Raw genomic sequence first — 14,926 nt, forward strand, 5'->3', positions numbered from 1 at the left:
TACCCCCCGAAAAAAGAGAGAGCAATATAAACGCTGCAGGAATGGGCAAGCTTACCAAGCTGGAAATCTGGATTTTGAAAAAATTCATGAAGAACATTCTGAATCTGAAAATCAAAGAAAAGAGGCCATATATTACTTCTCAATAACCACACATTAAGTTTTCAGACTAAAAGTCATCTACAGTCTTTCAACTTAAGTTCTGGGTAATTCTTCTAACCCACGGACAGAAATAGTAATTACAAATATTTAGTTTATAGAATATTTCAAAGTATATAAAATGCTTTTGCAATGTCCTCAGTGATTTCTAACCATTTTGTGTGAGAACTAGGATGCTAAGAGTGTCGCATTTTCACCTGCTCCAAGGACATTTCTAAGAACCCTCAGACACTGGGCATGATGGAGCTAAGGCACCTTTGGCAACTAACTTGACAATCCAAAGAATCCTTTATAAATCCTTTTTTTTTAACGTTCAAGAGACAATTGGCCAGACAGGTCAAGAATTGACTTACCTCAACAGGTAAATTTAGAAAATTTAGAGGGAGGCTTCTACCACTCTGCTCAGTATCGGGCAGTCAGCCTCTCATCACCCATCCCATCTACCCTCGAGAGATACCCTCTTCCTTACCACTGCCATAGGAATCATTCCTTTGGGGTCTAGAATCCACTCAGTGAACTGCTCCTGCAAAGCCTGTTTCCGTGTGTTGGCCACGTTGGCTTTGACTTTATTTAGGTGTTCTCTTTGTTCTCGTTTCTGTTTAACATTCTCCTTCATCTTGGATACTCTGAAGGATGTAGAAAAAGAATACATCTTGAGCTAAGACCACTGGATTTGATTCAGACTGTTAAAATGGCAGAACAAAAGAGTTCAGAGCCTCATCCAAACTTTGTACCTGTCTTTTCTCCACGAAATCTTTCTTGATTCAAGCCTGCTGTGATCCCTGCTTTCCCCAGCACTTATTGAATTCGGCATTAATCATAAACTGCTTTTTACTATTATTTGACTTTTTATAGAGGTAGGCCTTATTTTACTCAACTAAATACTATACTTAAAAAGTACTAAGAATAGCCCCAGAAGCTGCCACGTATACCCTAAAAGCAAGGTTGGATGCACTAAGGCCTAAATGTGGCAGACCTCTCTTTTCCTTGGACACAGAAATCATCTTGAAAGAACTCTGATTCCAAGTCTAGGGTGGGAAATTGGAATTTGCATTTATAACAAGTATCTAAGGTAATTCTGATGCTTTGGACCAAACTTTTGATTTCTACCTAGGAATGTTTATTGCCAATTTCCTTTATTCCTCTAGAGTCAAATACTTTTTACAGCCCCTGAGCATAACAATCACCCTTGTACTCAGAGTTGAATCACTAAGGTTAAAAATGGGGGGTAGGGTATAGCTCAGTGGCAGAGGTTGTGCTTAGGATGCATGAGGTCTTGGGTTCAATCCCCAGTACCTTCATTAACACAAATAAATGGATAAAAACTTAATTACCTCCCCACAACAAGAATTAAAAAAAATAATAAGGGGGAGGGTATAGCTTAAGTGGTAGAGCACATGCTCAGCATGCACAAGGTCCCAGCACCTCTTCTAAATATAGATAAATAAACCTAATTGCCTTCCCCTCAGAAAGCAAATAAGCAAACAAAAACAAAAACACCAAATCAAAACTTAAAAAAATTTTAATTGAGAGGAAAATTGTGATTTTAATTGTTTCTATGTTTATCACCACTATTAGGACTTTAAACCCCACAAACTGATTTTCAAATACATTTTCCAATAATGTTTGAGGCAGTCTTCATCCTTCAAAGAAGAAAGACTAAGGCAATCTGACAGATTTTGAAATGCAAAAGGATTTTCAGTAAGAACTGGTAAATTAGATACCTCTTATAATTCAAAAGAAACAACTAAAATCTAAGTAATTATTTTATGCCCATATTAAGGTCTCCAAAATTCTTAAAGAAAATAAGCTTTCAAAACTAACCTTTGAAGTTTGAAAATAAAAACAGGCAAGTTGTTCAATAGTACATAAAGGCCTGTTTCTGAACTGCTGAAAGATTAATTAGCATTTTAAAAGAAGTGCTAAGCTATTTACAATAGCCAAGACATGGAAACAACCTAAATGTCCATCGACAGATGACTGGATAAAGAAGTTGTGGATGGATGTGATGGAATACTACTCCGTCATGAAAAAGAATAAAATAATGTCATTTGCAGCAACATGGATGGAACTGGAGATCATTATTCTAAGTGAAGTAAGCCAGAAAGAAAAAAATACCATATCACCCATATGTGGAATCTTAAAAAAAAAAGACACAAATGAACTTATTTACAAAACAGAACAGACTCACAGACATAGAAATCAAACTTATGGTTACTGAGGGAAAGAGGGTGGGAAGGGATAAGTTCGGGATCTGCAGATACTAATTACTATATATAAAATAACTATACAACACGTTTCTTCTGTATAGGACAGGGAACTATATTCAATATCTTGTAGTAATCTATAATGAAAAAGAATAAGAAAATGAATATATATGTGTATATATTACTGAAATATTATGCTCTACACCAGAAATTGATGCAACAGTGTAAACTGACTATACTTCAATTAGAAAAAGACAATTTAAAAAAATAAAAAATAAAAAAATAAAAGAAATGCTAAGCTCCTCTGGTGACACTACTAAAGAGTCAAACCTCTACCACTTATCTCAGAGCCCTCAGTCCCTTTTTCCTTCTCCCTATCTCTCTGTCCTTCTCTCCCTTTTATCCTCTTTCTCTCCATACAGCACTCTCATTTTCTGTTTTCATTTCTGCATGACTCTCTATTCTGTGTGTGTCTATTCTAGCTTTTTCTCATTATTCATTCATTCATACTCACTTGCTAAGTCAGTTACTTATTCACTCATAGAAACATTTATTGAGCACCTACTATAGATTCTGCTATTATAAAGCTTAGGGTCCAACTCAGAACAGATAAGTAAATGACATTATGTAATAAGTACAAAGTGTCTCCATATTCTCATGTGGATTAACCAAAATGGACTAACAAAATTGGGTTTATGTCATATTTCCATCTGCCTGAAATGCTTTCCTCCCTCTCTTTGACTAGTTCCTCCACATCCTTCAGGTCTTAGATCAGGTATCATTTCCTCCCTCTTATTAAAGCCTACATTTAGAAACAAAACCTAGTTTTGTGCTTCAGGGCCACAGCACATGAGACTCCAAATATAATCCAAATGGATTTTTAATTGACTGTGTAACTCATTCAGGAAATAAATAAAATCTCTCTTTTGTGGTGTGCATTATCTCATTAGGACATCTAAATTAATCAACAGAATTCTTAACTTTGGGCAGTGTAGGGTAGACATAACCTGCAAGCAGATTCTAAATATAAGTCCAAATTTAAGGAGACTGGAAAGGATGAAAAACTACAGTGTGGTAAAATGCAAAAAAAATGTCAAAAAGTCTTCCCATTCCCTTATGCGTGTCTATTTGTAGGCAGTGTAACTTTTCAGCTCCTCCCATTAAGAACTGGAGTCTTATTTCTGTATCCCTGTGTCTGGCTGTGGCCATGTGACTTGCTTTGGCCAATGGACTAGTAGCAAACATGATACAAGCAGGAAGTTGAAAAGCGCTATCTATTATATCACAATAAGTCTTGGAGAAAAAAGGAAAAGTGCCTTAATCTTGGGGCTTGCCCTCTTTTACTGAACTTAAGAGCCCTTTCACGGCCACCTTGGAAATGAGCCTAGGCTAGCCCATTAGATGATGATCCAGTTATCTCCACTGCTTTTCCTAACAGTCAGCCAACTAACAGACAAGCAACTAAGGCCATCAATTGCCATTTTGCTGCAATGTATGAGTGAGTACAAGTGATACCATGTGGAGCAGAGATAAGCCACGAGTCCAGCCTAAAGTTAACAATTGACAAAATCATGAGCAAATAAATGATTGTTGATTTAAGCCAATAAGTTTTGAGGTATTTTGTTATGCAGTAAAGGTAATTAATAAAACAGTTTCTCCATCTTAACAACAAAAATTCTATCTTCTTTTGAAGCTATCAGTTATCGGATAGTTTAAAATGCATCAGTAGAATTATCTGGCAATCCTAGGAATTTCTGGACATCTTAGATAATCTTAGGTGTTAATGTTCCACAACCACCACATCTTGTCAGGCATTACGCCAGATATTGAGACCCAGCTAGAGCGAACTTGACTCAGGAACTCTACCTCTGTCTTTTTAACATTAGGAATGTTTCATGCTTCTGAAGCAGAACCAGAAACTCATTCAACATCAAGTTGAGGAGGGTGTGTGTGTATATATGCCATTAGGATAATGCCCAGGGAGATTATGATTTCTCAGTCTATAAGTACTCAAATTCCTAAGTACTTAATAATGAATATATATATATACAATAGAGTACAATTTAAAGATGAATATGAAACTAGTCCTTATATATACATTATTATTATGCTTCATGTTGAACAAAAGTAGAACTTGTTTAGAGCAAGTCCTACCACATACTTTTAGGTATAATAGTCATTCAAATACTATAAAAAAGCATTTCCTTTATCTAGCCCCTTACTTTTGGCATAATCTGTTTCACTGGATTGATAAAATATGATATTCAAAACAGACTGACAATACAGTTAATATTAATAACATAATATGTGGGAGAAGCACCTATGGGATTTCCTAGCATAATGTAAGCACACGGGTTTGGCTCAGTAAAGAGGTGGCAGCTGGTGTGGAGTATGAGCAGACAGACATCTGTCTAGAAAGTCACTGTCTCTTGGCAACTGAGGAAGACCAATATTAAGGATGAACATTCCCTCAGTCTTGCCAAGTCTTAGTGCTGGTGTCTTGTAAGGATGAGTTAAACATCCTTTTTTTTTAAATACCGAAAGTAAATACTTTGAAGTAAATCTTCGAACATTTTGCAGATACTATATTCCAAAAGAAATACACACAAGGACTTTGTCACATAAGTTCCTTGAACACTGAACACAAGTTAATTTTCAGGGAGTTACTATAGGTAAAATAAACATCTGTGTCTCTTTCCCTTTTAGTTTTTATTTGGTTTGTGTACCCATAATGCTTGAGCATTTATACTGACTTATTTTTCTTCTTCTTGTAGCTGTGGAAGTAATTTTCTGGAATATTTCTTTGTGATTCTCTTCACAGATTGAATGTTCTATTATTAGCCCTTAAAGCTAGTAGAGATGAGACACAGGAAAAATGCTGAAAAGATACCTTAAGGTGCAGCACAGGCCATATAGTGATTATGAAATAATCAACAGATATAGGGATAAGAGCTCATTACCTTACCACAATTGGGTATGCGTCACTATAACTGCCATACAGGAAAAGATCCAAGCTTTTGTCTTGGGTCTCTTAAATGTACTTCCTGGTTCATTTCAACTCATTCTAAGATCAGGACTGTGTATTAGAACTGGTGGAGAAAAGTGAGGAAATCTATAGTACAATAGGCCCTGCTTCTCTGCAATAGTGTGAAATTCTATCATTAATAGTCTTTTCCTTTAATCCTCTTAAAAATGTTTAATTCTTATGTTTAAAAATATCATGCAGTAAAATTAACCTTTTTCAGTGCTTTGTTATACAAATTTCAACACGTGTAATTATCACCATAGTCAGGCTGCTAAGAGTTTGTAATCCTATTTTAAGAGCAAATATTTTTCATTATCAATTCACAATAAGGCAGTAGTGACATAGAAGATCCATTCCCAAGAACTGGAAGGATCAAGAATTAGAGGGAAAAGATACTAAAAGAAAGATGTTAAAAGAAAAGAAAATATGAAGAAAAGCAAAATGACAAACCTAACTTCTTATCAGTTTTGTAAATTTACATGTAAGAATTAAAGTCCACTTCAATTCTATGCCTATCTTTCAGGAACCCTGAGGAAAAACAATAAAAGTATATTGCATACATAAAACTTATAAATAGCAGTGATATTTTATTTTTCAGATAAGTGGCTACTACTATAAAAATTGCTCCAAATCAGTAAGGAGTGCCTTCTCTATCTATTGTATTTAGACACAAAACAAAGATGAATCCCTTTTTGTCCAGGGAAGTAACAGATAAAATTTTTTCAGATCAGGTTGAGTCAAATGAACACTTTAACATTATCATCACAGGATAAAGTCTTGACAAATAAATTTTATTTGTCCTTTTTCTTGAACAAAAATAAGGAAAACTCTCATTCCTGAAATGAATGTACTTCACCAAAGCTCTCCAATGGATTGAGAACCCAAACAACAATATAGTTTAGATAATTTAAAAGCAGGGCTGTTTTTGTTAAGATTGCTGGGTATCTGAGCTTTAAGTCAACAGACATTGTACTGTTGTAAAGCATCCCTATGGTTTTTGAATATTCTACAAATGCCTACATCATATGTTGACATACTGATCTTGAATTTTTACCAGAAGGAGATGATTCTAATTCTGACAATCCAGGCAAAGAAAGCATCTTTGATTACTTTAACTCTTCCACGATATTCCTACAACAATATTGCTCCAATAGAAACTACGGTTCTTATTAAGCAAATACCCTAAATATTCAAACTCTCAGTTCAAGAAATATCAGTGAAATAAATTAATCCTCTTATGTCATGGGATTGGTTGACAGTAGAACCTAGACCAGAGTCCTAGTGGGCCCATTACTATTCTTCTTACAGATATTGATAAATTCCTAGAGTCTTATGTACTGGTTGAGATTTATATATTCCCTAACAGGAGGAAGGATCTGTCAATATATTGATTTACAGCCATGACATCAGTTCCCAAATTTTAAGAAATTTTATGGAAATAGATCTAAATGCAAAGCTAATTTCTTGCTCTGCAATAACAGATGGAGAATGGAAATATTCTTTAAGCTATTTATTAAATTTAATGACACTGCTCTCTGGTGCTGTTGGAACTTTTCACTATACTGAAACTCCCTTAATTTGGTTTCTCTAAATGATTGCTCCTGAAACTTTAGTGGCATAATAGCCTCTTTTGGAATCTGTTTTAAAGGCATTCCTAAAGGTTCTGAGTCAGAAGACCTGAGGAAGAAGCTAGGAATCTGCACATTTAACCAAGCACTCAGGTAATTCTGATGTCATCAGTAGGCAACCACACTCCAAGAAAGACTGTTTCAACTGAAAATAAAAATTCCATGTCCACACATAAAATAAAACAAGAGCTCTGTACATATCTCTTATCCAGATGGATATATGTACTAATTCCAAGGAATTATTATTCTAAAGCTTCTAATTAGTTGCTTACCCTATAGGAAAGACACTAAAACAAGTCACAAAGAATTTTAGGTTCTTTTATAAATTTTAGTATAAGCATCCATGCCAAAGTATATTCAAAGGAAAATAGGAATTCTCAGGAGGAAAATCAAAGTGTCCTATTTGGTTTTTAGATCTGGAAGAGACCTAATAGGTATTATTTAGACCAGGGGTCAGCAAACTACAACTTTGGGGCCAAATCTGGCCTGCTGCCTGGTTTTGTACAACTCAAAAACTAAAGTTGGTTGTTATATTTTGAAGCAGTTTTTAAAAACCAAGATAAGAATAATGTGTTGTGGTATGTAGAAATTCTATAAAATTCAAATTTTAGTACCCATAAATAAAATTTCATTGGAACACAGCCATACTTTTCATTTACATATTGTATATGGCTATTTTTGTACTACAACAGCAGAATCAAGTGTTGTGACTCAATTTTCTGGGCAAAATCGTTTAATTTTTATGTAATCAAATTTATCAATATTTTCATGATTTGAATCATGGTTAAAAAGGCTTTTCTCTGATTATAAAGGAAGCTAACCACTGGCTTCTAGTTTTTGTATGGTTTCATTTTTTTCACATATACATACTTAGTAGGATATATTCTAAGGATAAAAAAGCTGCAAGTAAATCTAAAATCTCATACAGTAATTCTGCTATTACTAGGCTCATTCTATTATTATTTTGAAGCTAATTTATGTTAATTATAAGATAAAACAAATAGGTAATCCTGTTAATGTTGTTAGGAACCAAGATTTTCAGTGTTAAAAAAAATCAAGGAATTAGTTAAAAATTCTGAAACATTATATTTGATATGAAATGATCAATATAAACCCATTATTTAAAAAAATATATTATCTGTGAGCCCTGAAAGAGCCTAGAAGAAAGACAATATTTTTGAGCATTCCTAGCTCCCAGATGAGTGATTCCCATTAAAAGGAACTAAAATCCTTTAAAAATTGCATGAAGTTTTCAAAGACTAAAGGAATAGTGTCAGAAAAACACAGGAGACAAAGTTAGGTCAAGTTGAGTATCAGAAAGAAAAAATGACTATAATGAATTAAAATACATTGAATATATATTAAAATCCATGTGTCTATAGTGATACTTAAACAAGAATATGTCCCAAAAGGGGAAACATCTTTCCTTTGTTGCCACTGTAGATGACTATTGATAAACAGATAGATAGAGATATAACCTATATAATATTCTGAAAATCTGTATTAAAAGGAAAGAATTAAAGATTTATTCTGTCTTACTAGTAAACATATTTCATTGTAACTAAATACACAGCAACCAAGTGGTATTTATTTCTGGAATTCCAAGATAGCTCAAAATTAGGAAATCTATTAATAAAATTCATTATTAATGGATCTAGGGTGAAAATCAAATGATCATCTCCACTCATTCCTGTGATAAAATATATCTTTCTCAGATCCAAATGGAGTAGTTATGGTACTAAGATTTATTTTTTTAAGAACTGTTCATGGTGAAGCAATAATACAAGAATCATTTCTACTAAAGTCATAAGCAAGACAAGGATGCCCACCTCACCACTATCATTTAACAGTCTATGGAGGTAACAGCCAATATAACTAGGTAAGAGAAAGATATTAGAAGTTTAAAATTGAAAGGAAGAAGGAAAACTATTATTTGCAGATAATATGGTTGTTTCCCTAGAAAACCCAAAAAAATCAACTAAAAATTTACTATAAACAGTAAGAGAACTCAGTAAGGTAGCAGAGTACAAAAATATACATAAATTAACAGCTTTCAAGTAGTCAAACTACAGCTAGCTAGTGAATATAATGGAAAAAGAAAGTCCCACTTACAATGGCAACAAAAAACAATAAAATAATTAATAGTAAATCTAACAAGAGATACAAACCTATATGAAAATCTTTAAGACAACATTGATGGATACAAAATAGATGAGCAAATAGAAAGATACGCATTCTTAGATAGAAATACTTATCATTTTTAAAGATACCGGTTTTCCCTAAGTTAATGAATAAATTTAATCTGATTTCAATAAAAATTCCTATAACATTTGTTTTGGTGTTCTCTACCCCCCTTTTTTTCTAGTAGATGAATCAATCCTAAAGTTCATGTTAAAAAGTAAACACACAAGAATAGAAAGTAGTGATTAGAAAAGAAGAAGAGCTATTAATGGGGACCAGAACACATTTGTTGAAGTATATTAAAAATTCTCAATAATTAAAGCAGTGTGGTACTGGCACATGAATAGGGTGATAGACCAATGGAATAGGATAGAAAAATCCATAAATACACTCCAAAATATACATGAATTTAGTAGTAAAAGTTTATCTCAAAACAGTGGGGCAAATACAGACTATTCAATAATTGTTATTGGATTCATTATGTAGCCATTTGGAAAAGGAAGAAATTAAATCCATATCTTATATCTTACACTAGAATAAATTTCAACTGGATCAATATTTTAAAAGAAAATCAAAATAATAATAATTCCAGAAGAAAATATGAGACAAGTATTTTAACATCTTGAAATGAAATGTAACAATGACTCAAAGCCTAGAAGCCACAAAATAAAGGTAGATAAATTCTACCTTATAGAAATAAAAAATCCTCTATATGATACAAGATAAAAACAGAGGAAAATATTTCTAACTCATTCACATGCTTTTGTATAAGAGAGAGAAAATCAAGAACCCATATTTGCATTTGCTTATGTATGTACAAAGAAACTCTGGAAGGATCTATTGAGAACTAAAAACAGTAGTTATAGCAGAGGTGGAGTAATGGGTGGAGAGAGGATAAAAATGGGAGAGAAAGTTTTCACTCTGTAAGTCTTTATACATTTTGGCTTTTGAACCAGATGAACATATTGCTTATCTGAAAAGTTAAATTTTAAAAAGTCCCTACTCCCAAATAGCTTACTTTCCAGTGCAGGAATATAGATAATAAACAAATAAAAACACACTTGGTATCCTAGTGAGATAATTAAATTCATGAATACAAGGAAATTTTTTAATATACTTTGTTAGTCTTCATAGTGCCTTGTAAATAGTGAAGCTCATAGTAGAAGCTCAATGAATACTTTTTGAATAACTATAGAATTACTTATTTTAAGTCCTGTTTGTATGATTATGTTATTGTTCTACTTGCTTTTCAATGTAAGGAGCTAGATCATCAGCTGAAAATATAAATCGTACCTGTTGTAGATAGTATTCGGAACATATATCTTCAGGTCTTCTGTGACATCTCTCATCACTCTCTGATAACCAGACATTCCTGAGTCTTTGATATAATTAGGATTGTTTCTCATTAAGTACTCCCCCAAATGATTAATTGGATCAAACTTGGTTGGAATATCAACTTCTGCCAAAATCTTCTTCTTTTCCACTTGCATTAATGTTTTTTCCACTCCAGGAACTAAGGTGGGTAGAAGTTTGTCAAGCAAATATGCACGAGTGTTCAGCGTCATGTTTTCAGTATTAAACCACTCTTTGGCCAAATTATCCTTGGGAAGGTTTTTTTCAGCCTTTTTTTCTAGTTCCTTCTTCAGATTTTCCTTATCTATGATTTTCTGCTGCATTGCCTGGGTTCTTGCCTGCAATCTTTCAAAAAGATTTTTCTTCCATGGTTGTTCTGGCTTTGCAGTTTGATCTAAATGGAAAATCACTTTTGCAGGTTTTCTATACACAGTATTCTTGGAGGCTCCAGTGTTAGAGTCCTTTATTGAACACCTTGAGATATCTGACTGCCCCTCCAGGTTTAATTCTGAGGGGACAAAAAGTGAAATGTAAGAAATACTAGAAGTAGATTTTAATCTATGTTACTTTAGGATATTATTGGAAAAAATTTTCACACCCATTTACATGGTGTCTGAACCCAGCTGAAAGCAACAGAAACTCAGACAACAGGAACTTTAACCATAAAGACATTTATTGTTTTCTTAATCAGAAGTCATTCAACCGCTCAGTATTTTCATTAAGTATCTAGCCTGTTTCTATTGTTCTTTACTCATTTCTTGTGCTTGTATGTTAGGATCACAAGATATTGCAGCTCCAGGCATCACTTCTTTACAGGAGAAAAGGATTGAGAACAAAGGGGCTGTCTCCTCCCAACATTGTTTTATTATCGAAGAGAAGATCCCAGACTTCTCACTCCAAGACTTTCCTTTACATTTTATTGGCTTTAATTTGGTTACATGCCTGCCCTAGCCCAAAAGCTGATAAAGGGAAAAGAGATTATTGGGAATAATTTTGACCAATCATAATTTATTCCTCTGTATCAGGGTTTAGACCAAGTTCTTTAATATCAAGTGATTCCCATCTGCTTCAAAACTGAGGTTCATTTGGCAGACAAAGGGGTGGGGAAATGTCTGCTGAGTAGGCAATGAAGAGAGTCTATCACACGTGTAAATATATCTAAATATATGTTTTCACACTCTCATTATTTCCAGCTTCTTTCATGTTGGAGATACTAGACCAAGATAGTGGACTGAGAATAGGCACCACATCCCCTCCCTATCTAAATTTCCAGAAATGACAGAAAAGGTTGTATATGTGTTTGTGTGTGTGTTTTAAAATGAACATAATAATGCTAACAATCATGAAGGCGGCCTTCATAGTCAGATATTTTGAGTCTCTGAAAAGTGTAAGGTAGGTGGGATTAGACTGACTGAAGAAACCATGAGACTAAAAACATACAGACAATCACTGTGAAATTTGGGAGCAGCTTTGAGGCACCCTAAGTTTAAAAAATGTAGATATGGGTAGCAGGCGAATGATTGACCTATTTGTGTATCTTCATCCCCGTTTGAGCTAATCGTCAGGCACCAGAGGCATTTATCCTTGCACTGAAACAGGGGGTTTTGGGCTAAAGAGGCAGCATAATGCCTCCACACACATAGAAAATGAATTACTGACAGACTTCACTGTCTGCATATCTTACCCCTCCTCCACAATCACTGGAAAGCCAAGCCTTCCATCTATAAGGAATTGCAAGGGACCCTGAATAGACAAAACAATCTTGTAAACATTAAACTTGGAGAATTCACTTTACCCAAAGTTCACTTACTACAAAGCTATAGTAATTAAAACAGTGTGGTACTGGCATATATACCAATGGCACAGAATAGAGAGAACAGAAATAAATCTTCATATTTATATACAACCAACCAATTTTCAACAAGGGTACTGAGTCCATTAAATGGGGAAAGGACAATGTTTTCAATAAATGATGCTGGGACAGCTAGGTAACCCATGCAAACGAACAAAGCTGGACCTTACACAATATATAAAAGTGAGTTCAAAGTGAATGAAAGACTTAAATTTAAGAGCTAAAACTATAAAACTCTCAGGTGAAAACTTGGGGAAAATCTTCATAATATTGGATTTGGGAATGACTTCATGGGATATGACACCAAAAACACAGGAAACAAAAGAAAAAAATAGGTAAATTGAACTTAATCAAAATTAGAAAGTTTTGTGCATCAAAAGACACTATCACAAAGTGAAAAGACAATCAACTGAATGAAAGAAAATGTTTGTAAATCATATATCTGACAAGGAATTAATATTTAGAATACACAAAGAACTTCTAAAACTCAAAAACAACAACAAATTACCCAATTGAAAAATGGGCAAAGAACTTCAATAGACATTTGTCCAAAGAAGATATACAAATGGCTGGTAAGCATATAAAAAATGCTCAACAACATTAGTCATTAGGGAAATGAAAATCAAACCCAAATTACGTTGAATCTAGGGGTCAATTCAGGGAACGCTACTATCTTAACAATAGTAAGTCTTCTAATTCATGAATAAGGTATATTGTTTCACTTATTTAGGTCATCTTTAATTTCTTTTGACAATGCTTTATAGTTTCAGCATAGAGGTTTTTGTTCATTTTTGGTTAGGTTTACTTTGAGATAATTCGTGTTTTTGATGCCATTAAAATTGTATTTTAAAAAATTTAATTTTCTAATTGTTGATTGCTAATATATAATAGAAGTATAATTGTTTTTGTATATTGACTTTGTATCCGAAAACCTTGCTAAATTTATATCGATTGCTTTGTTCACAATCGTGTCATCTGCAAAAAAAAATATTCCTACTTTTTCATTTACAATTTTTATTTTGTTTGTTTTATTGCACTGGCTAAAACCATGCATCTCTTAGGAGGAATTATCTGTTTTTAACTCACCTTTAGAAATTAACTTGCATTAATTTAGGGACTTTGTGTTGGTTAATACTGATTTCCCAGTGGTTAGAACAGTGTCAGAAACATAGTAAGCACTTAAATATTTAATAAATGAATAAATCTTGTGTTATAAAATATTATAGGCATTGGAATCAGAGATACCAGGGTTCAAATTCTAGCTCTAACATACAGTAGCCATGTTACTTATAGAACAAGTTAATCAACTTAGACTCAGTTTATACTTCTGTAAAATGAAAACAATAATTTTTTATACTTTGCAGGACAGTCATGATGAGAAAATTATGTATACATATAGCAAATATATCATAAAGAATTTATTATTATTATTGTTGTTGATGTTGATGATGTTGTTGTTGTTGTTGTTATTATTATTATTATATGAGATCACTCAGAGTGTCTAGAGTGAGAAGAGTACCAAGAAAGGAATCTTATGTAACATTTTAAAAGAATAGGCAGAAAAGGACAGTTACACGGGAGTTTGAGAGTGACTAGGGATTTGGGAAGAAAATAGGATAGGTTAGAATCACAGAAACTATAAGAAAAAGAGTTTTAAGAAGGATGTATTATTAGAAACCCTTTCAATCTTGAGCAATAGAAATTCATCTTACATAGAGCTTAAATTACAAATGCGATGCATTAGTTCATATAAATGTAATGTCCAGGAATACAACTGTTTTCAGGTAAAGCTGAAACCCATCTCTAGTCTCTGCTCTGTTGAAACAATTCTTAGGCAGTTTGTCCTCCACATGTTAATAAAAATGGTCACCAGCATCTTAGGAATTGCATAATCCTTATAAACATTGACATTAAAAAATCTACCATTAAAATTTCAGTTTAAGAAATCTAGGAAAGGTTTTAATTGACTTAGCATAAATTATATGCCTATTTCTGAACCATCCACGGCATTGAAGGGGTGGTGAGCATTCTGACTGGTCAGGTTTGGATCACCATCCATCCCTGGATCTAAAGGGGTGGGGTCAGCCCCACCTAAACCAAATGAATTAAGAAGGAAAGAAGGGTGGTTCCCAAAGAAATGCTGGGCTGACAAAAAGTATATATCACTACAGAGGAAGTGGTCAACAGTAGTAAATGCTGCAGAGAAATCAAATGACCTAAGAAGCAGGAAGTATACATTGGATTTAGTATGCAGTTGTTCTGCACTGACTTTAGGGAGAAGAAATTTCTGTGATGAGAATGGAACCTAAACTGCAGTGGGTTAAAGAGGGACTTGGAGGTAAAGCACAGGCTAGATAAGTGGATATTTCAAGGAGTGTGATTGTGAAGGGAAGGATTTTTCTTTAAAGATGGGATAGGCTTGATTATAGCGAGTGAGAGGCAAGAGTCAACTTAGAGAGGAAAACAGAAGCTACGGGAGAGATTAGATGTTGGTTCTCAGGGTCTGAGGAGATGTGAGGGATTA

The 14,926-nt window shown here is 33.7% G+C and overlaps 1 protein-coding gene across 8 annotated transcripts in view; it reads right to left on the minus strand.

Annotated features, from left to right (window-relative positions):
- Positions 1-14,926, minus strand: part of EFCAB5 (EF-hand calcium binding domain 5) — an 83,831-nt gene that overhangs the window by 53,017 nt on the left and 15,888 nt on the right. For all 8 annotated transcript variants that reach the window (XR_012059722.1, XM_031685351.2, XM_072939119.1 and 5 more), the window contains 3 exons: positions 10,491-11,058; positions 626-782; positions 56-104 (listed from right to left, as the gene is read on the minus strand). Coding sequence is in view for 7 of the 8 variants with exons in the window: in XM_031685351.2 (XP_031541211.1) it covers positions 56-104; positions 626-782; positions 10,491-11,058 (774 nt within the window). In the remaining variant the exon portion in view is untranslated. The remainder of the gene's footprint in view (positions 1-55; positions 105-625; positions 783-10,490; positions 11,059-14,926) is intronic.

The sequence above is a fragment of the Vicugna pacos genome, chromosome 16 (genome assembly GCF_048564905.1).
Source record: "Vicugna pacos chromosome 16, VicPac4, whole genome shotgun sequence".
In the NCBI taxonomy this organism is placed as follows: Eukaryota; Metazoa; Chordata; class Mammalia; order Artiodactyla; family Camelidae; genus Vicugna; species Vicugna pacos.